General features: G+C 46.5%; 1 protein-coding gene across 8 annotated transcripts in view; it reads right to left on the bottom strand.

The window, feature by feature from the left end:
• Positions 1 to 26,333, bottom strand: part of RASAL3 (RAS protein activator like 3) — a 145,917-nt gene that overhangs the window by 10,281 nt on the left and 109,303 nt on the right. For all 8 annotated transcript variants that reach the window (XM_081893861.1, XM_081893859.1, XM_081893862.1 and 5 more), the window contains 13 exons: positions 19,890 to 20,014; positions 17,453 to 17,534; positions 16,186 to 16,283; positions 14,979 to 15,067; positions 13,838 to 13,943; positions 13,211 to 13,309; positions 10,554 to 11,099; positions 8,549 to 8,693; positions 6,739 to 6,883; positions 4,129 to 4,365; positions 3,167 to 3,368; positions 2,125 to 2,228; positions 321 to 621 (listed from right to left, as the gene is read on the bottom strand). In XM_081893861.1, the coding sequence (XP_081749987.1) occupies positions 321 to 621; positions 2,125 to 2,228; positions 3,167 to 3,368; positions 4,129 to 4,365; positions 6,739 to 6,883; positions 8,549 to 8,693; positions 10,554 to 11,099; positions 13,211 to 13,309; positions 13,838 to 13,943; positions 14,979 to 15,067; positions 16,186 to 16,283; positions 17,453 to 17,534; positions 19,890 to 20,014 (2,279 nt within the window). The remainder of the gene's footprint in view (positions 1 to 320; positions 622 to 2,124; positions 2,229 to 3,166; positions 3,369 to 4,128; positions 4,366 to 6,738; positions 6,884 to 8,548; positions 8,694 to 10,553; positions 11,100 to 13,210; positions 13,310 to 13,837; positions 13,944 to 14,978; positions 15,068 to 16,185; positions 16,284 to 17,452; positions 17,535 to 19,889; positions 20,015 to 26,333) is intronic.

Below are 26,333 nucleotides of genomic sequence, written 5' to 3' on the forward strand. Positions count from 1 at the left end.
TGGGGGAATAATTTTTTTCCCCTTTATTCCCCCCCCCCTGCCAATTTTTCCCGCGGCACACCAGGCAAAGTCTCGCGGCACAGTAGTGTGCCGCGGAACACCGGTTGGGAAACACTGGACTAGATGACCCTGGGGTCCCATCCGAGTCTAAGTTCCTATGATTCTATGACAGTGGGTGACCCCCATGATGGTGCCTATTCTGCACTCCCTGTGGGCCTTACAGATTCTGGTCCTTTACGCCTTTCCAGGGAACTTGTGTTGAGCTGCAGGCAGTTGGGGGCCACCAGTAGTCAGGAGGGCCAGTCTAGAGCCCCAATTACCTGAGATGCTTTGCTGCTGCCATGTGCAAGGGAGGTACAAAGTCCAGGGCTGCTCTCCCTGCTCTCGGCCACGTGCTCAGTGCTCCTCTGCTTCTGGAGACGTCGAGCTGCCTTGTTCTGAGTCGGGACGCTCTGGGTGCGCTGCACTTTGGTCCTGGTTCTGACTGGGTGCAAAGGGGCCAGCGGCTCCTCCTTTCCTCGGCCTTTCTGAATGCTGGTCATGGACTGGCTTTTGATCAGAGGACTGTGCTTGCCCAGCTCCCGTGGGGGCACAAAACCCGGCTTCTGGTTTTCCGCCTGTCTGGAACACAAGAAGAGAAGAAGAGTTTGGATTGGATATCCCGCTTTATCACTACCCAAAGGAGTCTCAAAGCGGCTAACAATCTCCTTTTCCCTTCCTCCCCCACAACAAACACTCTGTGAGGTGAGTGGGGCTGAGAGACTTCAGAGAAGTGTGACCGGCCCAAGGTCATCCAGCAGCTGCATGTGGAGGAGCGGAGACGCGAACCCGGTTCACCAGATTACGAGTCCACCGCTCTTAACCACTACACCACACTGGCTGGAAGGGTGGGAGTGCAGTGTGACTATAATGCAACAGGCAGCACTTGAACCTGTCAAACCCAGAGAGAGAGAGAGAGAGAGAGAGAGAGAGAGAGAGAGAGAGAGAGAGAGATATGACCCCTGGCTGTTAATTCTTTACTGAACATGTGGTCTAAATCACTGAGCCTCTTGGGCTTGCTGATCAGAAAGTCGGTGGTTCGAATCCCCGCGATGGAGTGAGCTCCCCAGCTCCTGCCAACCTAGCAGTTTGAAAGCACACCAGTGCAAGTAGCTAAATAGGTGGTGGGAAGGTAGACGGCATTTCCGTGCGCTCTGGCTTCTGTCATGGTGTCCCGTTGTGCCAGAAGCGGTTTGGTCCTGCTGGCCACATGACCCAGAAAGCTGTCTGTGGACAAAGACCAGCTCCGTCGGCCTGAAAGCAAGATGAGCACCGCAACCCCAGTAGTTTTTTTAAAAACTTCCCTAAACAGGGCTGCCTTCAGATGTCTTCTAAAAGTCAGATAGTTATTTATTTCCTTGACATCTGACGGGAGGGCGTTCCACAGGGTGGGCGCCACCACCGAGAAGGCCCTTTTCCTGGTTCCCTGTAACTTCACTTCTCGCAGTGAGGGAACCAACCATCATCCTATCAACCCTTCAACATCCAAACCGCAAAGAAAGCAACTCCATGGCAGGACACAAGCCAATCCCATCTGGGGGAAATGCCTTTCCAGCACCAAATGAATTTGATTCCCTCCCCCTCTTTCTTTTTTCCTTTCTCCTTCTGTGTTGGAACTCCGATTTGGGGATTTCCCTGGCTTTTTTCTGGCTCATGTAGGACCAGTCTGGATAGTTAGCCTTGGTGAAGACTTGACGTTTTTATCCCCCAAAAAGTTTTTGATTGAGTTTCCACTGAAATGAGGCTGCATTTTAATGTTTTAATGTTGTATTTTAATCTTGTTTTTTAAGCTGTATTTCAATCAATTGTTTTTATATTTGGTGTTAGCCAACCCTGAGCCCAGTCTTGGCTGGGGAGGGCGGGGTATAAATTAAATTATTATTATTATTATTATTATTATTATTATTATTATTATTATTAAATGTAGTGGCCATTTCAACCCTGAGCATGATGAAGATCTATCTCCTGGATTTCCCTGAAAGCTTGTTTTCTTCTTGAGCCTCAAGAGCCAGCAACCATCGCTGCGATATCAGTGTATCCCTCCCTGCCAGCCACCCCAAGATCCAGAAGTGAGTCGTTTGTTACCTGTCCTCTGCACTGGGCCCAAGGCGAACGATGACAGGAACCGGTGTCCCCTCTTGTATAGCACGGAGGATTGTGGGCAGAGGCTCCAGTCTGTCTTTTGTCCGCTTATATGCAACAGAGCAAAAAGTACAGGTAAGAAGAACGCAGTCAGAGGGCTTGCAAAAATGAGAAACCACTGCTACTGGCGTGGCACGACTGACTGAAGGATTTGCTCTCCCTCTGACAAAGGGGAGCAGAGGATCACACTCACACCTGGATTAGACCCTACAAGTCACATTTATGCATTTGTTAAAATATACACACACACTTTATTTTAATGGTATCTCCTGCTTTGGGTGAACCTCCCTCCACCCACCTAACCCTTCCAATCCTGCCTGAATGAGCAAATATATCTGAAGAATAAATGGTGAATTTCAAAATTCAGAAACAAATCCACCTTCACACATCCCATCACAAAAACTGCTCCCTCTCTCGTGTCTCCCTGTGTCCCCAAATCAATTCCTTTTCTTGACTGCAATGCCACCGAGTTCCTCTCTTCCAGATTTAACACTTAATTTGTGAATGGGTCACTGAGATATTGCAGACAGATAGCTGGCTAGCAGGGATTTGTGGTTATTATTTATCGGATTTTTCACAGAAAAGGAAATTTTTGGATTAGACGGTGAGAAAATGTGGGCTGACCTTTTGGTGCCAAGAATGTCATGGAGTTACTGCAAAAAATAAAAAAGCTTCCATACACCAGGAGCACCCATCCTATAATAAACACCCGCCTGTAAGCAGCCCATAGCAATATTAGCCAAATTGATGGCACCTTTATGTAAAATAGCTGGTATAAGCCACCAATGAGCTGCAGGAGGGAGGGGGATACACAGCGGGACTGAGGAACATGGATGACAGGCATTGACAGATGCAAAGTCCCTGATGGATTGGCTTCTGCTCCAATTGTTGGCTCCTCCTAGGCCCCGCTACCCATGAGCAGGCCCAGTCAATGCAGGCCAAGCCCATCCAAGTGGAGATGCCACACAAGACAGGCAGCTGGTACCTCTTCCAGGGTAGAAAAGATGTTGCAGAGCAGGGAATGCAGGATGGACAATTCCAGGGCCAGGTCAATGGAATCGTCATAAGCAGGCAAGTGGATGGCACTGCCAGGGCTGGAGACGCTGCAGAGGAATGACTTCATGGTGCCCCAGTTGCGCTCCAGAAACTCATTCATGAAGCTCATGTATGCCTCCTTTTCTCCAAACCTGAAGAAAATGGAATAATAATAATAGTAGTAGTAGTAGTAGTAGTAGTAGTAGTAGTAGTTAGAGATAGGTAGCCGTGTTGGTCTGCCATAGTCAAAACAAACAAACAAAAAAATTCCTTCCAGTAGCACCTTAAAGACCAACTAAGTTAGTTCTTGGTATGAGCTTTCGTGTGCCTGCACAGTATCTGAAGAAGTGTGCAGGCACACGAAAGCTCATACCAAGAACTAACTTAGTTGGTCTTTAAGGTGCTACTGGAAGGAATTTTTTTTTTGTAATAATAATAATAATAATAATAATATATTTATACCCCACCCATCTGGCTGGGTTTCCCCAGCCATTCTGGGCGGCTTCCAACCGAATATTAAAAACAATACAGCATCAGACATTAAAAACTTCCCTAAACAGGGAAGTTGTCTTTTAAAAGTAAAATAGTTGTTTATTGCCTTGACATCTGCTGGGAGGGCGTTTGTAGTGGAAACGCGGAAGACAATTGTATTTCGAGGAGTTAACCCTGCCCAAACAAGACATGAGTACACTGCAATATTTCTGAATAATTAATTTCTTATTATATCGAACGATTAAAGAATCTACTTGTTTGGGCTCGTTTCAGATTGCTTTTAAAAACTGCCGGCCAAATCTGGTTCACCAGATTACGAGTCTACCGCTCTTAACCACTACACCACACTGGCTCCAAGCCATTCTCAAGCCTCATACTGAATCACCCTTCCTGGACACAGCCAGAGACACAGTTACCTACGTGGTAAAGTTTGCCAGGTTCTGGATAACCTTAGCCGCCAGAGTCAGGGTGCGGGAGGTGGTGTCATCCGGGTACTCTTGAGTGAGGCCGAAGAGGCTGGGCGACATGATGGCCGGGCAGAGGAAGCGCAAGAACAAGGAGGCAGAGATGAGGCGCTGCCCGATGCTGGCTTTGCCCCTCAGCTGGCATGCCTCCTGCCAGGCGGTGAAGACCTCACTGAGCTCAGCTGGGAAGGAGCTGCAGAGAGAAAAGAAGGAGTTGGCTGGCTGTGAGAAGGCCTGAGGGCAGACATTTTGTGATGAAGGGGCCGCACAGAACACCTGGATAGGATAGGGAATCGCTACAGAACAAGCCAAAACTGACTAAGACATCTGAAGCTATGATATTCATAAAATAACACCCCGTTTCATAAAATCATCAGTTTCTGCTTGACAGCGATGCCAGTGTTTTTTGCACACACTGCCAAAGTCAGGCATTTTTGCCGCTTATTGGACAATGCAGTATGATACTGCTCCGTTGTTTTTTCCTCATACTTTACAGCCGCTTAAAGTGGAAGTTGGACATTTGGGGAAAGATCCAGGAATATCCCTCAGCTGAAACTCCCCGCTCTCCCCACAATGGCTGCCGTTCTAGCGGAGTGACACAGAGCTGAGTTGGACAGAAGCACATCCTGAAGGTGAACAATAACAGACCCAAGGAAGGTCTCTTGACCTGTTCACATTGTTACCTGAGCCAAAGTAATGATTTGCCAATGACTGGCTCAGTGACTGGCCTCAGAAACTCTGAGGACTCCTCCTGTCAATCTGCTTATTCTGCAATCATCCTGATTCGCTTACACAGCAGTTAGATTATGGGCCTCTCCAGACATCCTTGTTACTGGGCATTCATTAAAATATCAGGGCAGTTACAGTATGTGCAATCCCACTTCCAACTCTGTTTGTGCCCACAGAGGTTTCAGGACAGATGTACTGCTTCAGTTCCAAGCAGTGAATGACCTATAGCAGCTTGTTGAAATCCCACAAATGTTCTGGGGATTCTTGTCGTCCCACTTTTTCTGTGTTATATAGTGCAAGAGAGCCCACCTAGACATGCATAATGTGGAAACATTAGGGAGGAATTAGAGAACTAATAAATTTATTTATTATAAATATAAATTTATTTATTATAAATATAAATTTATTTATTATAAATATAAATTTATTTATTATAAATATATCACTGACGATGACATATTGCTGGATACACCTGCCTCGAGAGGCCCACAGTCCATACTTGATTGAATGTTTCTTCTGATTTGCTTATAGGGTGCTTACAGTATATGACAATGAGCATTCATCCTGATTTCCTTGCAGTCTTCCTGTTAATCTTCTTTAAATATAATTTTTCTTAAATTTTCTGTTTTACCATTTCAAATACTCATTTTACATCCTTAAGATCTCAATGACTTCCCTTCTTCTCTTTCCACAGTTCATTTTACATATCTTAAATCCCTGCAAATTTTGCAAAAACTATACCAATCAGTTTTCCATTATTGTATCCATCGGAACTTATTGACACTGTTGAATTTATCTTAATGCTGCCAGCGTTTTCAGCTGTACACAGTTATTTCCCATATATTCACTAAATGTTTTCCAATCTTCTTTAAACGTATGTTCTTCTTGTTCTCTTATTCTATGTGTTAAGTCTGCAAGTTGTGCATATTCTGTCAGCTTAAGTTGCCACTCTTCTTTGGTTGGGACCTGGCTCGTTTTCCATTTTTGGGCTAACGAAACATGGGCCGCAGCTGTTGCATAAGTAAAAATCTTCCTGTTAATCTTCGTCCCACACTTCTCAGGGCATTTCTATGTCACTTTCCTAACTGCAAAAAGGCTACAGGTTTGTTTTGGGGTTTTTTAATGGATTTGTTGCCCAGGGGTAATGGAGCACTCCCCTTCATTTGCACTAACCTAAATAGTGCAATCCACTCTGCTAGAAATTCTTTCTCTTGTCCTCAGATATGAGAGTTGCTTGTCTTATCCTGCATAGGATCAAAGGCACTCTTTTCATTATGACTAAGGTTGGTTCCAAGCAGCCTGTTTAATGAGCATTCAGCCCAATTTGTTTACAGATATTAGACAACCTTGGTTATCTAATGAGCAATCATCTTGATAAGACAAATCTGCATCAAGCAGCTGCCATTTCACTCTTTCCTTATCGCAAATAAATAAATAAAAAATCCAATCTTTGGGGGAAGTGGGTTTGTTTCACAAGAGCTCCAAATCAGCATGAACTGTGCAGCCTGAACTTCCTGGGACATGACTGAATCCCACTCTGCTAAATTGTGAACTTGTTTACACAAGTTGGAAAGGTTATAATCAAACAATATATCTTCTCCTGCATCCCTGATCATTCCCACACTGTTGTTTCCCATCCATTTGGGCCAGAGTGCTGCCTGGCCAAGGAGGCCATAAGAGGGATCCCGGACTGCAACTTTCTGGCCCAATACTCTGTGAATGAGAGGCATAGTGACGGGCACAGAAAACCACAAATGGTGCCCCCAGCTTCACCGCAGGCCCAGTGGGGAGAGCGTCCGACCCCCGCCACCCCCCAATGACCCACTCAAGCACTCACTGGCTAGAAACAGCAATCCTCCGGAAGATCTCTTCACAGATGTGCTGCAGGTTGCTGCGGTTGTCAGCCAGGTCACACGGCGCACATTTGCTGGGATCCACTTCACAGCTGTCCTCTAAAGTGTATGGCTGGGCAACTATATCACCTGCAACACAGCCTCATGCTTTAATTTCATCCAGGCTACAGTGTTGGCTAGAGTTACAACAGGGATACCTTGGACTACAACATGACCCACATTGAAGACCAGACTCAGGGCCGGATTGAGGTTTGATGAGGCCCTAAGGTACTGAAGGTAAAGGTAAAGGTAAAGGGACCCCTGACCATTAGGTCCAGTCGCGAACGACTCTGGGGTTGCAGTGCTCATTGGCCAAGGGAGCTGGCGTACAGCTTCCGGGTCATGTGGCCAGCATGACTAAGCCACTTCTGGCAAACCAGAGCAGCACACGGAAACGCCGTTTACCTTCCCGCCAGAGCGGTACCTATTTATCTACTTGCACTTTGACGTGCTTTCGAACTGCTAGGTTGGTGTAATGGGGCCCTTTATATGTCCAGCTGTCCTTTGTCAACAACAAATTACCTCTTTTTTTGTGTTGAACATATGCTATATGATAATTTATAGACCTAATAGGTATTTAAAGCCATTTGCACATGTTGGCATGCATAATGTAGGCACCCTATATATAGAAATGAGCGAACCAGTGGTATTTTAGGGAGCAGGCTAGCAGGCGGGGCCCATGACTTACATCATAGGAGCCTACACAACACAAAACACTGTTGCTGTATGTAGGTTTTGTTTTATTTGTTTTTTATCTTGTATTTTGGAAATGTACATCCAGTTTTTTCCTTTAATTTTTTTTGCCCCCCCCCCAGAGAGTGGGGCCCTAAGCTATAGCTTGTTTAGCTTATATGCAAATCCGGCACTGACCAGACTACTTGAGCATGCCCAGCTAATACTGCCATGAAGGGTCATTTTGCATAGACCTGAGGTCAAAATGACTTCTTCTTATTTCAATTTTATATACCACCCTTTATCAAAAGATCTCAAGGCGGTGCACAACATTAGAAACACATTACAAAACATCAATGACTGACTGACAGCCTACTAAAAAAATAATCATCATAATAACTATCCTCTCGCCCACACTTTTACAGGCCATAGATTCGTTGCAAGCTGTACTTTTTGCATTCCGTTGCCACTTCTTTTCTTTTTTAAAATTTATTTATTTGGTTTTTCAAATTAACATTTTACGCTCACATATCCAACATACATCATAAAATCAAGATTTCAAAGACTCTCCTGGACTTCCCTCCTCCCTTTTGTGGGTCCTATTGTTAGTCATTTCCTCCTGCATTTTTTATAATAATTCAAATCTTTTATATCTCCATTATATCCAAAATTCACCATTAAAACTGCGTGTTATTCCAAGCCTACTAACAATTTTAACTATTTACAATTACTTTTAATTATAAATTATAAATTTTCCCCATTCCTTATTAAAATTCTGGTTTTCCTGATTTCTGATTCTTCTGGTCATTTTTGTCATTTCTGCATAATCCATCAACTTAATCTGCCAGTTTAAGTTTAACCAGAGAAGAATGGCATTCTGTGCCAATCCTGCAGCTGAGGATAGCACTCATGCAGATGTTGAAGTGGGTTCTAGCTCACAAAATAAAATGTGTTAAGTCTTTAATACTCTTTGTTGCAAGAGGCCCAAATTCTGGGGTTTCCTCTGGCAGCAATCAAACAGAGAAACCTAACTAGCTCCTTCAGAAAATGCTGCACGCCCATATCTGCCGGTTGCCAACTTACTCAGTGTGGACAGCAGGTAAGGGCCTCCCACCAGCTTCATGTATTCATCGATGGCTTTGGTGGCGAGGGTATTTTCACGGAAAATCAGTGCTTCGCGCTCGTCAAAACGGTCCAACTCTGACACACCCAAGTCAATGAGAAAGTCCTGCAACACAGGACAGGAAGGGTTAGTCGGGCAAACCCTACCCTTCCTCAGAGATCTCCCATACCAACTGACTCACCCTGGAATCCTGATTCTGAACCAGGCTCCCAACCTAGTGATATCCAGGGCCCTGTGTCCATGCTGCAGCTCTGGGTTATTCTGCAAAGCAGTCCAGGGTTATTCTTGCAGCAAACTTGGCTTCCGAGAGCCACTTTAGTAACCCTGCAATACTAGAAAACCCTAGAAGGGAAGCAGGCTGTAAGGCTAGAAGCAGCAGATCACAATGACAGGCGATGGGAATCAGCTTTGAAATGGCTGTGCGGTTGTTGTATCCAAGGCCTTCCCATCTTCTACGTTGTGGGCCAGCCCCAAGACATTTTGGCACCTGAGGCAGATCCCAAAATGGCATCCCACTCCCTGCCAGGGAAGAAGGGGTGGGTGAAGATCTATATCAGGAACATCAGAGCTTTCCCCCCCCAGCTGGAACTCAATGGAACACAATTCCAAAACCTCTCAGGTGGACGCGATTGCCATTCTAAGAGAACGAGGGAGGTGTTCATGGTGAGTTCTGGCACCTCTAGCGCTGAAGGTGGTCGTGGGGATAAGTCAGCCTCAATAGTTCCGTTGGTTAGAGCATGGTGCCGATAATGCCAAGGGTGATGTCTAGGACTGGGCAGAGGAGGAATAGTGCAGACCACCTCCCCATCTTGACCCTCCCAAGGAGGAGGAAGAAAAAGGCAGTTTAGATTTACAACAGTGGTCTGTGGGAGGTCACAGCTCAGAGGCAGATGAGGGGGAAAGTTGGGAAATAATGAGAAGGAGGAGGCAGAATCGGAGCAACAGCTGGCTGACACACTGTCATTAGAAAGCATTCCAGACCCTCCATCTCCCAGAACACAGCGAGCCTTAGGAGAGCAAAGAGCTCTGAGACAAAGGGCACGTAGAAGAACCCGTAGAGGAGATGATGAGAATGTGGGAGAGACGGGGGGTGGAGATTCACTCGGGACAATGCCACTATCCAAGAGGCTAGGCTCTATAGCCTCTCTCTGTAAAGATTGAAATAAAAAAGGACAGTAAGAAACTTTTCCTCGTCTTTATACTTTCCTGGGCAGCCAGCCAGGAGCCGCTGACAGCATCCTGACAGGTGCAGGTTCACCCACTCTGGAAGAATGGCAGATGAAGGTGATGGACTATATGGGATTGGCAGAAATGACTGGCAGAATCCGAGACCAGGGAGAAGAGTCAGCGGAAGAAGAATGGAAGAAATTTAAAGACTACCTACAGAAATATTGTAAAATTAATGAATGTTAGAATGATGTTGGATAGAAATTAAGTGGTTTCCAGCTGTGGTGCTTTAAGGGAATATGAGAAATAGGCTTAGAAATAGGTTAAAACTTAATGGCAAGGATTTGCTGAACTAACAATTTGAATTGGAATACAAAAAAGGGAGGTATGAGGAGGTCCGGGAAACATGTTAAAGGAAAATGAGAAATGGAAAATCTGCATGTTTCTTTATTAAAAATTATTTTTACTTTTGTATTTTTGTTACTATTTTTTATTTTCTTTTTACCTTTATTGTATTATTATTAAAAACCTTAATAAATATTCTATAAAAAAAAGACAGGTGCAGGTTCAATCCCCGTATGGAACAGCTGCATGTTCCTGCATTGCAGGCGGTTGCACTGAATGGTCCTCAGGGTCCCTTCTGATGTAGAATGATAGGATCACAGAGCTGGAAGGAACCCTGAGGTTCATCTAGTCCTAGATATCTGCTGGCCCTGTGGATCCTGCCGCCCAAGGCGGTCGCCTTGCCTAGCCTCATGGGTGGGCTGACCCTGTCTACCTTTGCAAACAAAGAGATACCTTGGCTTTCCCTGTGCTTTGCAGGACGCGAACCAGCACCCCTGTCAGCTCCTCCTTGTCCCGGGCGTTAAGGCTGTGCTCCAGTCCGGCACACAATTCCCGATAGTGGAAGGTGAGATACTCAGCAAACTCTTTGTATTGCACGATGGGCAGCACTCGGATGTTGCAGTAGCGTCCACGTAGCCGTAGGGCGGGTGTGTTGGGCCTGTCTCTGCCCAAGGGGTACCACCTTTCCAAGGGCTGGCGGACTGCAGCCAGTTCCTTCAGGGGAACGGCCATGCTGGCAACCGGGCTGCCCTTTGCCCGCTGCTGCCCATCCTCCTCCTGCACCAGGCAGACCTGCAGCTCCACTGCTGGCGGAAGAGTCTTCAGGTCAAAGTGCTCCCCCCAGAAGATGGTTCCAGAGGGGCTGGCTGCCTTGGTTGTGGTGCGAGCGTAGAGGACCCCATCCATTCGCACCTCGCCGAGGTAGCGCTTCCTGGGAACAAGGTCGCGGGCTTCGTACACCCAGAGGCTCAGCATGCGTTCGATCCGCTCGCAGTTGTCCTGGGGAAACGAGCCAGCGGTTTGGTTAAGAAACACAGAGACAGGGAGCAAGGCAAGCAGATGTAGCCAGAAATCCGTCACTCGAGAGGCAGATGCAGGATGAAGGGAAAGCAAGAGGCAAGTGGGATGAGGTTGAAGGCGGAAGGTGGGTCAAGGTGGAATAATGGAATTGTAGACTTGGAAGGGACCCCGAGGGTCATCTAGTTCAACAATGGAGGCAGAATATATGTTTCATTCTCAAAGTTACCGTATTTTTCGCCCTACAGGATGCACCGTCCCATAAGGCGCACCTAGTTTTTTGGGGGGGGAATAAAGGGGAAAAAATATTTTCCCCCCAGGTGCGGGGCTGGGGCGGGGGAGGCCCGAGCTTCCCCCAACCCCAGCCCCCAAACAGGCAGCTCTCTGCAAGCCGTGGGAGCCAAGCGCTGGCTCCCACTGCTTGCTGAGAGGTCTGCGAAGCCTGGACGCGCTGAGCTCAGTGCGCGCAGGCTTCGGCATGCAGGCCACTCTCCGCAAGCAGCGGGAGTGCTCCCGCTGCTTGCGGAGAGGTCCGTGAAGCCTGGAGAGCGAGAGGGGTCGGTGCGCACCGACCCCTCTCGCTCTCCAGGCTTCAGTGAAAGCCTGCATTTGCCCCATAGGATGCACACACATTTCCCTTTCATTTTTGGAGGGGAAAAAGTGCGTCCTATAGGGCGACAAATACGGTAAATTTAATTTGCTTGATTTTGTTATTGGAGGTTGGGAGGAAGGAACCTGAATTTGCATCGAATGAAAAAAATGCCTTGTGCAATGACTTTGAATGCACTTGTCCACTGTGGATTTTAACTATGTGCTATGCAATGTATATAGCTCAGAGATGAACCCACATTGATAAATGAACTAAAAGAGTGGTGACTTAATTCATCTTTTTAATTAAAAAAGCTGGGGGGGGGGGACAAAAAACAATGGTGGCAGAATCCAGCAGAGACAAGGCCAAAAGATGGGAGGAATTCAGGGCCTGTGTTTGCTTCTAAGTACAGCAGTGCTAACTCTTCTATGAGACCATGGAATGGTCAGGTCACAACTTCTGCCCCAGAGGAGAGGTGTGGACAAGTGCAGAGAACAGGACAGATGTCAGGGGCTGGACTGAGGAGGAATGGTGGGGACCACCCCCCTTTCTTCTGAACCTTCCAGAGAACAGGAGGACAGTATAGATTTAGATCAGCGGTTTGCAGAAGGGCATAGTTCAGAGGCTGCAGAGGGGAGAAGCTGGGAAATGTTGGAAGAGGAACAGCCGGAAGAAGAAGCACTAGTGAGGAGACAGCTGACAGAGTCCAGTGTCCTTGGAGAGCATTCCTGACCCGCTGCCCCCCGCCCCCCGCAGACCAGGAGGGCATTGAGGGTATTAGAACAGAGAGCTCAGGGGCAGAAAGCTCAGATGCAGGACTGACATAGATTAGGGGAGACGAAGGAGGGGTGGGACTTTACTTGGAGCAACGCCATTTCTAGAGAGAGACTGCATTCCTTTGTCTCTTGCTGTGTTTATTGAATAAACTAATTGGTAAGAAGTCTTCTTTTTTATCTGCTTCTTTGCTGCCACCGGGGGAGGGATCTGATTCCGCGGAGCCTGACAACAGAGGACGGGGATTTATACAGGGAATAGGGATAGGAGAAGACAAGAAGGAAGGATGGGTGAGTGGGCAAATACACCACAGGACAAGTGGGAAAACTGGTTACAAAGGCAGCATGCGCCCCTTGCAAGGAGCACAAAGTACAGAAGATGCTTGTTTTGATGAATTGGAAGAACTGCAAAAAGATTCCATTGAGCACATGGATTGACAATATGGACAGACTAGCTACATATGAATGAATTGCATGTCGACGCAAATTAAGAATGGATAAATATGAAGAAATATGGAAGGAATACTTAAGCGATAAGGTGGACAGTGGTGGGGAGTAGGGGGAAATATTGTTAAAAAGGTGTAGTTATAGGTATATCAGTGCTCAAATCTGAATAGTTAAATTGTTAAATTGTGTTATTAGTGTTATTGTGGTTTTTGTTGTGTGTGTGTTTTTTGTGGTTGTTGTATGCATTGAAAAAATGATTAAATAAAAAGAAGATGTTTCATTACCATACTGGGCTGGACAAGGCGGCGCAAGTCATCCATCCAGCGGGTCCTCTCGGCAGCAGAGCCACAGCTGAAGCAGCGGCGCCCCGCAGTGCTCAGCACCTGAGAAGAGGAAGGGAGGGTTGTGCTTAAGAGCACCCCCTGGGTTTGTCCCATGGGCAACCAAACCCTGGGGGACTTGGGAGCGACAAGTTTAATCCAAGCCAGGCATCAGCACTGCGTCCCAGTGCCATTTCTAGAACCTCACCGTAAGCTTAAAAAAAGTGCTTGCATTGCTATTTCCTGCTAAGAATGACCAGCCTCTGGCTTTGCCCTACTCCCCCCGCAAAATATGCTCCTCTGCTTCGTCTAACAGGTCCATTCCCAATAAAGGAGCTTCTTGTAGCCACGACAGCTTTATAGATAAAACAACATAGCAGATGACTGAGCTTCAGCCTGTCAAGGTTGTTGAGGTTGGGAAGACGAGTTCTCCACGTCTTGGACCAGCTGGAGGAGACAGAGTCCTCAAGTGCGTACAGAAGGCATTTCTTTCATCACTGGGACAAGCTCCCAAGGCCTGGCCCTGAACGTCTCCCTTCATAACTGGAGAAATGCAGCTTCTCAGGTCAAGGGATGACAATAGGCTCATACCTCAAAGCAGTACCGCTCTCCCAGAAGGCTGTTGTGAAGTGGGCGGATCAAGGCATCCTTTTCGTTGCCCAAGTCCATGAGAACAGCCGGGCCAGGAAGGGCCTCCCTGGAGGAAGTGACAAGAGGGGCCAGGATAGGAGAAGACAGTGTGGATGGACAGCCCTGAACATCTGACTCCATCACCAACCGAAGCATTAATATCCCTTCCTTGCATATTTTATTAAGACTTTTATTTCTGCTCAGATTATACTAACTTTGCAGCATCTGGCAGAAAAAGTTATCAGAGGCTTGTTATCATCTTGCTTTGTCGTCTTTCCTGCCATTTTCCTAGCAGTACCAACCTGGAACTGGAGGAGATGTTGGAAGAAGAGCAAGACCCTATCACGGGGCAGAGCACATACAGGGTTCAAGGGGAGTCACCCCTTCCTAGCATCACAACCCGGGAAAGAGGCTGTGTGGGCCCCCAGCCAAACAGAGCGGTTGTGAAGCAATTTGGTACCCACAACAAAGTAAACAGAGCATCCCTTCAGGCATGGTGAGCTTGACAAAATGTCCATAGCATCCTAACCCCTCTGAAGAAGACACGGTGCCAGCATTTAATGCAGCCAATCCACGTTATTAGATAAATCCCCTGATCTAATCTTGGTTTCGTTCTAGTTCTCAGGAAATATAAACACAGGCAGAAAGAAATGGGGCCCATTGCATCCATAAAAGATAAAGGTAAAGGGGACCCCTGACCATTAGGTCCAGTCACAGACAACTCTGGGGTTATGGCGCTCATCTCGCTTTATTGGCCGAGGGAGCCGGCGTACAGCTTCTGGGTCATGTGGCCAGCATGACTAAGCCGCTTCTGGCGAACCAGAGCAGCGCACGGAAACGCTGTTTACCTTCCCGCCAGAGCAGTAGCTATTTATCTACTTGCACTTCGACGTGCTTTTGAACTGCTAGGTGGGCAGGAGCAGGGACTGAACAACGGGAGCTCACCCTGTCGTGGGGATTCGAACCTCCAACCTTCTGATCAGCAAGTCCTAGGCTCTGTGGTTTAACCCACAGCGCCACCCGCGTCCCATTGCATCCATAAAGAGGCATAAAAGACAGAAAACAATGGACGCTTCTGTTCCAAAGTGGCTTTAGGACCTACCTGTTACCATTAGCAACAAGTCCAGTAGAGGAGTCAATCTTGGCTTGGAGCCGACCTTTCCGGTCCTTGATGCGTTTCCATAGCAACCCCTAGAGATGGTGTGAGATGTAATAAATGCAATAAATAAATGAAGAAACAAAGGAATTCTGAGTGCAGAAGAGAGTTTATCTGCCTGATTTGCCCCATGACAGGAGCGTAGAGCTTGGTTTGCTCTAGATGCGACTGGACTGCAAAGCCCGCTACTTCCACTTATTGGCCATGGAGGTTGGGGCTGAAGAGAGTTGGAGCCCAACAACATCTGGACAAACACAGGTCTCATCTGACAAGTGCCCCAGGTCAGATAATGGTGCTACCTTATGCCAAGCCAGACCATCATGAGCCCGCTCAGCCCAGTGCTGTTTTGAAACAGTTCTTCGTAAACCAGAGATTTAGGGACGCAGGTGGCACTGTGGGTTAAACCACAGAGCCCAGGACTTGCCGATCAGAAGGTCAGTGGTTCGAATCCCTGCAATGGGGTGAGCTCCCATCGCTCGGTCCCAGCTCCTGCCAACCTAGCAGTTCGAAAGCACGTCAAAGTGTAAGTGGATAAATAGGTACCACTCCAGTGGGAAGGTAAACAGCGTTTACGTGCGCTGCTCTGGTTCGTCAGAAGCGGCTTAGTCATGCTGGCTACATGACCCAGAAGCTGTATACCGGCTCCCTTGGCCAATAAAATGAGATGAACACTGCAACACCAGAGTCGGTCACGACTGGACCTAATGGTCAGGGGTCCCTTTACCCTTTACCTTTAAACCAGAGATTTACAGAAGATTGGAACTATTTGAAGAGCAACTGTAATCAACAAATTACGCTAGTAGGACTACAAGAAGAATATATGAAATATTGCAAAGAAGAGAAAGAAGAGAGACATTAGTTATGATATTTAAATGTAATAGTGAAAGTAAGAAATGTAAATTAAGTGAAAAAGATTTGAAAATTTTCAGATGTGATTGATGGAAGTCAAAAAAATTGTATAAGATATAAAAGTATGTTTAATAATTGTTGAAAATGATATGCTAAAAAAACTAATAATATATAAATCAAATAGCTCTTTGTAGTCTCCCTTGAGGAGTCGTGCCTCCCTCCTAAGGCCCCCCTCTCTCCTCCACTCCCAGTAAGCACCAGTCTGGGCTCCCTGAACCTGTAATATACTGAACATCTTCTGTACCTTCACGTTGCTGAGCTGCGAGCCGGAGGAAGTCTCTTGGCAGGGTCTTTTTTCGGGAGTCTGTGAGTCTAAGAAGCTTCTTCCCTCGATGAGCATTTCTGTCGGGAGCAAGATGGACCAAGCAAAGTGGGCTGGTTGGCTGTCATGTTGGCCAGAAGAGGCAGTTCCTGGAAGATGGGAGCAAGCGGTACCCAGTACCCAGCACCCAGCTCACCATTCACTGCTCCCTCTGTATCCTGGACTGAGGCTCTTTGCCAGCCCAATTCTGACCCACCCAATGGATTTTGGCACTGGAGACAGATCCCAGTGGGGGATCTGCCCCCCCCCCTCTCCACCAGGGAAGCAGGAGTGAGGGAAGATCTATATCAGGAATACGGGGCGAATAAAGATTGACATCAGGACCTGCTGCTCCTGTGGACTCGCCTCACCTTGCCTCACAGGTGAGGTGGGCCTGTGAAATGAATGGTCACAAATACCATATTTTTCGCTCTATAGGGCGCACTTTCCCCCCTCCAGAAATGAAGGGGAAATGTGTGTGCGTCCTATGGAGCGAATGCAGGCTCCTTGGCTTCAGCGATAGCAATGCGAAGCCTCCAAAGCACAGAGGGAGAGGTCCCCCCGCACTCCGGAGGCTTCGCATTGCTTTCGCTGAAGCCGCCTGAAGCCCCCAGAGTGCAGGGAACACCTGCTGCGCTCCGAAGGCTTGCGGATAGCTGCCTGAAGCCTGAAGCCCCCAGAGCACAGCGGGAACTCCCTGCACTCCGGGGGCTTCAGGCGGCTTCAGTGAAAGCAACACGAAGCCTCCGGGGTGCTGAGCAGAGAGGGGGAGAAGTTTTTTCTCCCTGTTCTCCCCCTCCTATGGTCCGGTGCGTCCTACGGTCCGGTACGTCCTATAGAACGAAAAATACGGTACTTTCTACACTGGAGCGCTCACGGAAACATTTTGACACATGATACAATGGCTCTCCTGATCTTGTGCCAGGGGAAATTGTTCAGGCTGCACCACCTCTGTTACCTCATTTAAAGGATCTCACTGGCCCAATTTACGGAGCAGCTTGGTAGCTACTGAAAACTAGCTTCCCAGTGGTTGGTAGGGCTCTGACTCCATGACTCGTATGATTTGGGTTGGTGTGCTTTGATGTCAAAAATACAAACACCCTGGGCATGATCTCGGAGGCTGGCAAGGACTGGATCCTTCCAACGCCCTGCTCTCCTTTTCAACAGACTCTCTCTCTGTGTGTGCATATGGCAGTCTCTCAGTACTCACCATTGTCCCTCTGGGTACCTGGTGGGTATAGTAAACTTGACTCTGAGGCAGAACTGGCTCGTTTCCCATTCTGGAGCAGACCCTAAAATGGCAAACCAAACACCACGTACAAAATAGATGATTGTGATAATGATAACGATTTCCCTCTTCCCCATTCTTCTACACTACAGCAGGTGAAGACTTTCTTGTTCCAACAACAAGAACTAAATGTTTTTTTAAGGAAAGGGCTGGTGCTGTGATGCTTTTATTGGAATGATCTGTATGTTTTAACAGAAAAGATAAAAATGAATGTTTGATTGTTTTACATGATTCCTTCCCCCCACCCTCAACCTTTTAAGCTGGTTTCTATTTTAGCTGTAAGCCTCCTTGAGTCCCTGTCAGGGAAAAAGGTGGGGCTTAGGACCACAACTGATGTATGGAAGTGAGAGCTGGACCATAAAGAAGGCTGGTCAGCGAAGAATTGATGCTTTTGAATTATGGTGCTGGAGGAGACGCTTGAGAGTCCCATGGACTCCATTCTGAAGGAAATCAGCCCTGAGTGCTCACTGGAAGGACAGATCCTGAAGCTGAGGCTCCAGTACTTTGGCCACCTCATGAGAAGAGAAGACTCCCTGGAAAAGACCCTGATGTTGGGGAAGATGGAGGGCACAAGGAGAAGGGGACGACAGAGGACAAGATGGTTGGATGCTACCAGCATGAGTTTGACCAAACTGCGGGAGGCAGTGGAAGACAGGAGTGCCTGGCGTGCTCTGGTCCATGGGGTCACGAAGAGTTGGACATGACTAAACAACAACAAACAACAACAAAATGTTTTTAAAGGCATGCCTATGCTTATGCAGCAGAACCAACAGATAGGTTTTGACTGATAATATTATATGTTTTATTTTAATTATCCAATATTTATCCCCGTTTGATAACTTTTTTACAGTGGGGGTGGAGATGTAATGGGAAGTTGAGGGACTTGGACAGTTCCTTGGGGTCACAAAGAGTTGGACACGACTAAACGACTAAACAACAACAAGGACCACAAGACCTCAAGGACTGCCTCTCCCCATAGAAACCATCCCAGACTCTGTATTCAACCACTGAAGCCCTTCTTTGTGTGCCTGCTCCACAAGAGGTCCAGAGGGTGGCAACACAGAACAGGCCTTTCCCCAATGGCCCCCCATTTGTGGGATGCTCTCCCCAGGGAGGCTCGCCTGGCGCCTTGATTATATATTTTGAGGGAGGTGTGTATGTGTTACTGTTTTGTTGTTTCTGTTTTAACTATTTATTTGTGCTTTCCCCTTGCATTTTTATCTTGTGAGATGCCCTGAGATCTTTTGATGAAGGGCAGTATATAAGTAATACAGTGGTACCTCGGGTTAAGTACTTAATTCGTTCTGGAGGTCCGTTCTTAACCTGAAACTGTTCTTAACCTGAAGCACCACTTTAGCTAATGGGGCCTCCTGCTGCCGCTGCGCCACCGCTGCACGATTTCTGTTCTCATCCTGAAGCAAAGTTCTTAACCTGAAGCACTATTTCTGGGTTAGCGGAGTCTGTAACCTGAAACGTATGTAACCTGAAGCGGATGTAACCTGAGGTACCACTATATGATGAAATATAATAATAGATAGATGATAGATGATAGATAGATAGATAGATAGATAGATAGATAGATAGATAGATAAGACAGCTTCCCTCGTGGTCCAAAGCAGTGTGTTAAGAAGAAGGCTTTTTAGCCAGTGTAGAAAATTTCTCAACTCCAGGAAAGTAGAAAGGAAAATGGGCCCATGATGATTTCTCTCATGGGATCCTGTAGAACAAGCTTGACATAGAGTTCCCATTTCTGCTCTGCTTCCCGGGCACTGACATCCTAGCTTTTACCCTTCCACCCTCAGAGTGAGTGCTGTATTGGGGCTGGATAGTAGGCCCATTTTCCTTTCTACTTTCCTGGAGTTGAGAGACCTGTATCTGTGACCCATGGAGGACCATTATTCTATGAAGACTTACTGGCAGTGTAGAAAATTTGGCAGGAACCTTTAAGGTACAGTGGTACCTCGGGTTACATACATTACAGACTCCACTAACCCAGAAATAGTACCTCGGGTTAATAACTTTGCTTCAGGATGAGAACAGAAATCGTGCTCCGACAGCAGCGGGAGGCCCCATTAGCTAAAGTGGTGCTTCAGGTTAAGAACAGTTTCAGGTTAAGAACAGACCTCCGGAACGAATTAAGTACTTAACCCAAGGTTCCACTGTACTGATGCCATCCATAACGAGCAAAGTTGGGCTCAGGTCTCTGAGCAGCAGTGGCTTCAGTCAACACTCGGCCAGCAGTTCACGGCCTGAGAAGCATATACTTCCTTGACATGCGACCGGGTGCTGGGTGCGCTCAGAGAGACACATAGACCCTCCTTCTCCCTCTTACAGTTTTGAATGTCAGAGATGGCCCCACCTCCTCATCTCTGCCCAAGACCATTAGCTGTCGATCCACCAGCGACACATTGGCCACATCCCAGATGGTTGCATCCGTTGGCACAGCCGAAGTCAGTTGGGTCAACTGGACAGTAGAATCATCACCTGCAAGAAGAAGAACAAGGAGGCATTTGGGTTTACCCGGGCTCATACTTGCTAATGAAGACGTGAGAGCAAAATACATTTTCCTCCCAAGTAAGTAACTACCATCAATGTGTCTTTCCATTATATGCTATGCCCTTGTGACTTGTAACTTGTAACTAGCCTTTACTGGCATAACTTAAAACAGTAAAATCATAAAATCATACAAAGTCATCCAAATACATTGATAATCCAAACACATACAATATATAAAAGACTAGATAAACACCACTAAATAAATCAGGCAACTTTAGATTTAGCATATATATATAAAACTGTGTACAGCTGAAAATGCTGGCAGCATTAAGATAAATTCGACAGTGCAAATATGTTTTGATGGATACAATAATGGCATACTGAATGGTATAGTTTCTGTAGAATATGCAGGGATTTATGATATGTAAAATGAACCATGGAAAGCAAAGAAGGGAAGTCATTGACATCTTAAGGATGTAATTATGAGTACTTTAAATTGTAAAAAAGAAAATTTAATTATATACATAGGGGGCATTTTATATGCATTCTAACATAAAGGTAAAGGTAAAGGTACCCCTGCCCGTACGGGCCAGTCTTGCCAGACTCTGGGGTTGTGCGCCCATCTCACTCAAGAGGCCAGGGGCCAGTGCTGTCCGAAGACACTTCCGGTTCACGTGGCCAGTGTGACATCGCTGCTCTGGCGAGCCAGAGCTGCACACGGAAACGCCGTTTACCTTCCCGCTAAAAAGCGGTCCCTATTTATCTACTTGCACCCGAGGGTGCTTTCGAACTGCTAGGTTGGCAGGCGCTGGGACCGAGCAACGGGAGCGCACCCCGCCGCGGGGATTCGAACCGCCGACCTTTCGATCGGCAAGCCCTAGGCACTGAGGCTTTTACCCACAGCGCCACCCGCGTCCCTGCATTCTAACATACAACATGCATTTATGAACAGTGTTTGTTTTTGTTTAGGCCAGAGAAGTGTATCTTAAGATTCAGAGATGTGTGAAAACTGAAGGATAACTGATGTTCTGCCATGGCCTCAGAGCCCAGCAGTGAACAGCTGGACAAAGGCTTAAAAGTCCTCAGTTCAGCCCTAGACTTTTGTTGGCGCACACTTGGAGCTCTCCGTAGTGCTGCAATACCTGGCCTGCTTTGCTGCTTTGACCTTGCTCTGTGAGTTCCTCTAGGGCAGCGCTCAGCAACCTTTTTCAGCAGTGGGCCTGTCCACCGTCCCTCAGACCATGTGGTGGGGCGGACTATATATTTTTTTGGGGGGGGGGGGAATGAATGAATTCCTATGCCCCACAAATAACCCAGAGATGCATTTAAAATAAAAGCATGCATTCTACTCATGTAAAAACACGCTGGATTGAGAAGGCAATTGGGCCGCATCCAGCCCCTGGGCCTTAGGTTGCCTACCCCTGCTCTAAGGAACCAAGGCAGGACATCGGATCTGCATATTAATCCAGGAATTGCAAATCACCCACTTAATGGGATCCCTTAAAAACACAGACCAAACAAAATCTATTTGGAAGCTGAGTTCAACCATTATGACCAGGGTGACCTCGTTAGATTTGCCTTGAACAATGTAAAGTAGCACAGCCTGTAACTTGGCTTCACTGCATCACACACGCAAAATGATGGCAATGCAGTGGTACTTCTGGTTAAGAACTTAATTCGTTCTGGAGGTCCGTTCTTAACCTGAAACTGTTCTTAACCTGAGGTATACCACTTTAGCTAATGGGGCCTCCCGCTGCCACCACGCCACCACCACGCAATTTCTGTTCTCATTCTGAAGCAAAGTTCTTAACTCGAGGTACTATTTCTGGGTTAGCGGAGTCTGTAACCTGAAGCGCCTGTAACCCGAGGTACCACTGTACTGGTGTTTTGGGGTTGATGGGCACACCATTTAGGGTCTTTTCAAATATTACGCTGCCAGGCTGTGGGCACCAGAAAGTCAAGCATCTCATGCCCTCCCTATGAGTCGCAGCTGTCCTCCTGGTGGCTGAGATTTTTCTATCCCACTCAAGCACAGGGAGAGGTCAGAGGGAAACGAGGGGGTGGCTGCAGGCTCCTCCTGTCCCTGAGGTGGATCCTGCCCGCACTTGTGCGGCTACGTGCAGATAGAGATCGGAAAGCTGGATGGGTTGGCATAGTCAATCGCAGCAGAAAAGCATCGAGCTGCAGTTTCCACAATGATGCAGAACTGCATCATTGGGCAGTTAGTTCCTGCAAAACAGCAAGGCTTGTGCCATACCGTTCCACCTTCCTTCTGACATGCCAATCACCACAGGATAATCTTTGAAAGACATCCCCACCCACAAGAGCAGCCCTGCCCACCCCACCCTCTCCTTTGAACGGCAGCTAGCAATTATTTGTCAGTTTAACAATCCCAAACAAAATTTGCATAGAGGGCTTGGGTGCAATTAGGAAGGGCGGGGAAAGGAAGCCAAAACCCAATGGGAAGAGACTTGTATACCTAGCGCCACACAAAAATGCAACATAAGGTGGATGGGCTGACTTTGCACAGTCAGTATGCCCTGTTAATAATAATAATAATAATAATAATAATAATAAATTATTTATACCCCGCCCATCTGGCTGGGTTTCCCCAGCCACTCTGGGTGGCTTCCAACAGAACACTAAAATACAATAACCTATTAAACATTAAAAGCTTCCCTAAACAGGGCTGCCTTCAGATGTCTTCTAAAAGTTTGGTAGTTACCGTATTTTTTGCACCATAACACTCACTTTTTTCCTCCCAGAAAGTAAGGGGAAATGTCTGTGCGTGTTATGGAGCGAATGCCTACGGGTGGCATGCCTACGGATTTTCCTCCTCTAAAAACTACGTGCGTGTTATGGTCGGGTGCGTGTTATAGAGCGAAAAATACGGTATTTTTCTCTTTGATGTCTGGTGGGAGGGTGTTCCACAGGGTGGGTGCCACTACTGAGAAGGCCCTAAGCTTGGTTCCCTGTAACTTGGCTTCTTGCAGTGAGGGAACTGCCAGAAGACCCTTGGCACTGGACCTCAGCGTCCGGGCAGAACGATGGGGGTGGAGACGCTCCTTCAGGTATACTGGGCCAAGTTCGTTTAGGGCTTTAAAGGTCAGCACCAACACTTTGAATTGTGCTCGGAAATGTACTGGGAGCCAGTGTAGGTCTTTCAAGACCGATGTTATACGGTCTCGGCGGCTGCTCCCAGTCACCAGTCTAGCTGCCACATTCTGGATTAGTTGTAGTTTCTGGGTCACACCACATAGTGCACATTGCAGTAGTCCAAGCGAGAGATAACCAGAGCATGCACCACTCTGGCGAGACAGTCTGTGGGCAGGGAGGGTCAGGTAGGGTCTCAGCCTGTGTACCAGATGGAGCTGGTAAACAGCTGCCCTGTGCTTCCACCTGCACCAGGTAATCTGAGATATCAGAATCTGGGCATTTCCTTGTGGCCAGAAGCAACATGGGAGCCAGAAGAAAAAGATTTGGGTGAATGACAGGAGGGATTGCACATAGGAATGTAACAATGAGTCTTCTTGAACTAGTCTCAGAAGACATTCCCAAGGAAAGGGTTAGAGGGTTTTTTGTATGCTACAGTGGCTGCTAGAATACTGGTGGAAAATTGAAAGAGCGAGGAGACTCCTTCAATCTCAGAGTGACAAATTAATTTTTGTGAATATATTGAACTAGCCAAGATGACAGCATCAATCAGATTGCAATCAAAACAAAAATTAAGAAAGGAATGGAAATGGGTTGAAGAATATATTGTACAAAATCATTCTATTAGAAATCTCTAGACTGAACCCATTAAGTTAAGAAGTTATGTTTTCCTCTTTTTCTCTTTTTTTAATAGATGAATGACTATCATAATGAATAAAAATGAACACAATGTTAGAGGTTTTTATTAAGTAATAAGTTGGATATCATGCATGTGGGTGAAGGAAGTCACACGGGTATTTGGGTACAAGGGGAGGTGGTTGCAGGGTTAGATGTGGGGAATTTGCAGAAATAAGATATTCATGTTATGTACAATGATAAAGGTGTATGGCAATTAACATGTAATGTGAATTAATTGAAAATAATAAAAATTAATTTAAAAAAAGGAATGTAACAATGAGGCAATGAAAGAGGAATCATGGCTGTGCAAAGGACACGAGTTTTGCCCTCAATTCTTTTTAGGATCTATTTTCTATGGCTTATTGTCATCTTTCAAAGTGATCCGCGAACTGTAAGAAGGATTAAAAGGAGAACGCTTGAGCACATGCAGTCTTTTCTCTTCAGCAAGGTTGCTATCACCCACATAGGATTAGGGTAGGATTTTTGGAACCAAATTGCTTTCTACTTTCTCATGAGAGCCTGCATAAATTAAATCACACCCCAAGAGACCAAAATTATTCATTGTACATGAAACCCGGGGCTGTCCATTCTGTGCAATAGCAAAAACATTCTCAGCACTTGAAGCAGAATTCTGGGCACGGTCCTGCATTCTTGAGTTTTCTCTGCGCTTGCATGGGATTCTGCTGATGGAGCCACAGCACTTGAGAAGCACCATTTCTAGGGCTGAGGAAGTAAATGTGTTTCTCAGTTCAGCGCTGCTCATCTAAGGTAGATTCCTGCATCTGAAACAGCTGAGCAGATAGCTGCTGAAACCCCACTATTCTACACATCACACTTCAAGAAGCATTTTGCCGAATGGAAGAACATTCAGAGGAAGCTGGCAAAGAATCCAAAAGGAAAATCTTCAGAGTAGAAGAGGCTGAAGAAAATGAGCTATGCATAGGCCGTTAGATGCCTGGGTCTAGATATTTAATGGCCTGCAAAGGAAGAGCAGGAACAGGAGGAGGAAAACGGGTTTTAAACTAAAGGAAACCAAGCAGTTTTGAACTTTTCATTTGGTCTAAAGAACCTCATCAATGGAAGATGCCGTCTCCAAAGTCTGCAGAATCTTCTTTGGTGTGACAGGCCTGTTCTAGCTGAAGAATAAGACAAGGTAAGGGTAAAAAAAGAAGTAAAGGACCCCTGGAAGGTTAAGTCCAGTCAAAGGCGATGTTGGGGTTGCGGCACTCATCTCGCTTTCAGCCCGAGGGAGCCGGCGTTTGTCCACAGACAGCTTTTTGGGTCATGTGGCCAGCATGACTAAACTGCTTCTGGTGCAATGGGACACCGTGATGGAAACCAGAGCGCATGGAAACACTGTTTACCTTCCCGCCACAGTGGTACCTATTTATCTACTTGCACTTGCATGCTTTTGAACTGCTAGGTTGACAGGTGGTACTGTGGTCGAAACCACTGAGCCTCTTGGGCTTGCCCATTGGAAGGTTGGCGGTTCAAATCCACATGATGAGGTGAGTTCCCGTTGCTCTGCCCCAGCTCCTACCAACCTAGCAGTTCGGAAGCATACCAGTGCAACAAGATATTAAAAAATAACTTTAAGGAACCACGAAAGAGGGAGGAGTCAAACTTTGAAATGTTAAATTGATTGTAAAATTAATGAAATGTGTAAACTCAAAAAGTATAAATAAAAACTTTTTTAAAAAAATCTGGGAAAATCTGGACATATGGCAACCCATGTAGCTCAAAAACGTCAACAGAGTGTCGCTGCCTGTTCCTTCCCCTCATCACCAGCAGCTCCCCAAAGAACACCTCACCAGGCAAAATATGGTCAGGTAGAAGGAGGTAAGGGTCCCTTCCATCTCCACACAATCCCTGCCACAGTCTAGTATTCTTTAAATGCATCAGTAGCAGGAAATAAGCTAGGGAGATGGTTTAACCTTTGGATGACAAGGGACACAAAGGCAGGAGAAGGAGTTTTCAGAGAAGCTGTGTTAATTCCGTCTTCACAGCAGAAGATACAGGGCAGACCCCTAAAGCTGAAACAACACACAAACACACACACACACTACAATGGCATCTCGGTTTAACAACAGTCCGGTTTAAGAACGATTTGATTTACAAACTCAGCAAATAGTGTCTTGGTTTGAGAACTTTACCTTGGTCTAATAACGGAATCCGAATGGTAGAAGGGTACTGGCGGCAGGAGGCTTCATTAGGGAAAGAGTGCCTCAGTTTAAGAACCGTTTTGGTATTAAATTTTCTGTTTTTCAATTTAAAGTACTCATTTTTACATCCGTAAGATATCAATGACTTCCCATATTTTCTTTTCATGGTTCATTTTAACAGTGCAACAGGAAAACCGAGGTACCACTGTACATTAAACCGCTGTGTGGATGCATCCTAGGTCTTCCTGTTCATAGCAGAAGTCAGAGCACTAACTGGCTAGCTCTTGAGATGTTACAAGTTCACTTCCTTCCTC

The sequence above is a fragment of the Podarcis melisellensis genome, assembly GCF_964234715.1.
Source record: "Podarcis melisellensis genome assembly, chromosome: 17".
Lineage (NCBI taxonomy): Eukaryota > Metazoa > Chordata > Lepidosauria > Squamata > Lacertidae > Podarcis > Podarcis melisellensis.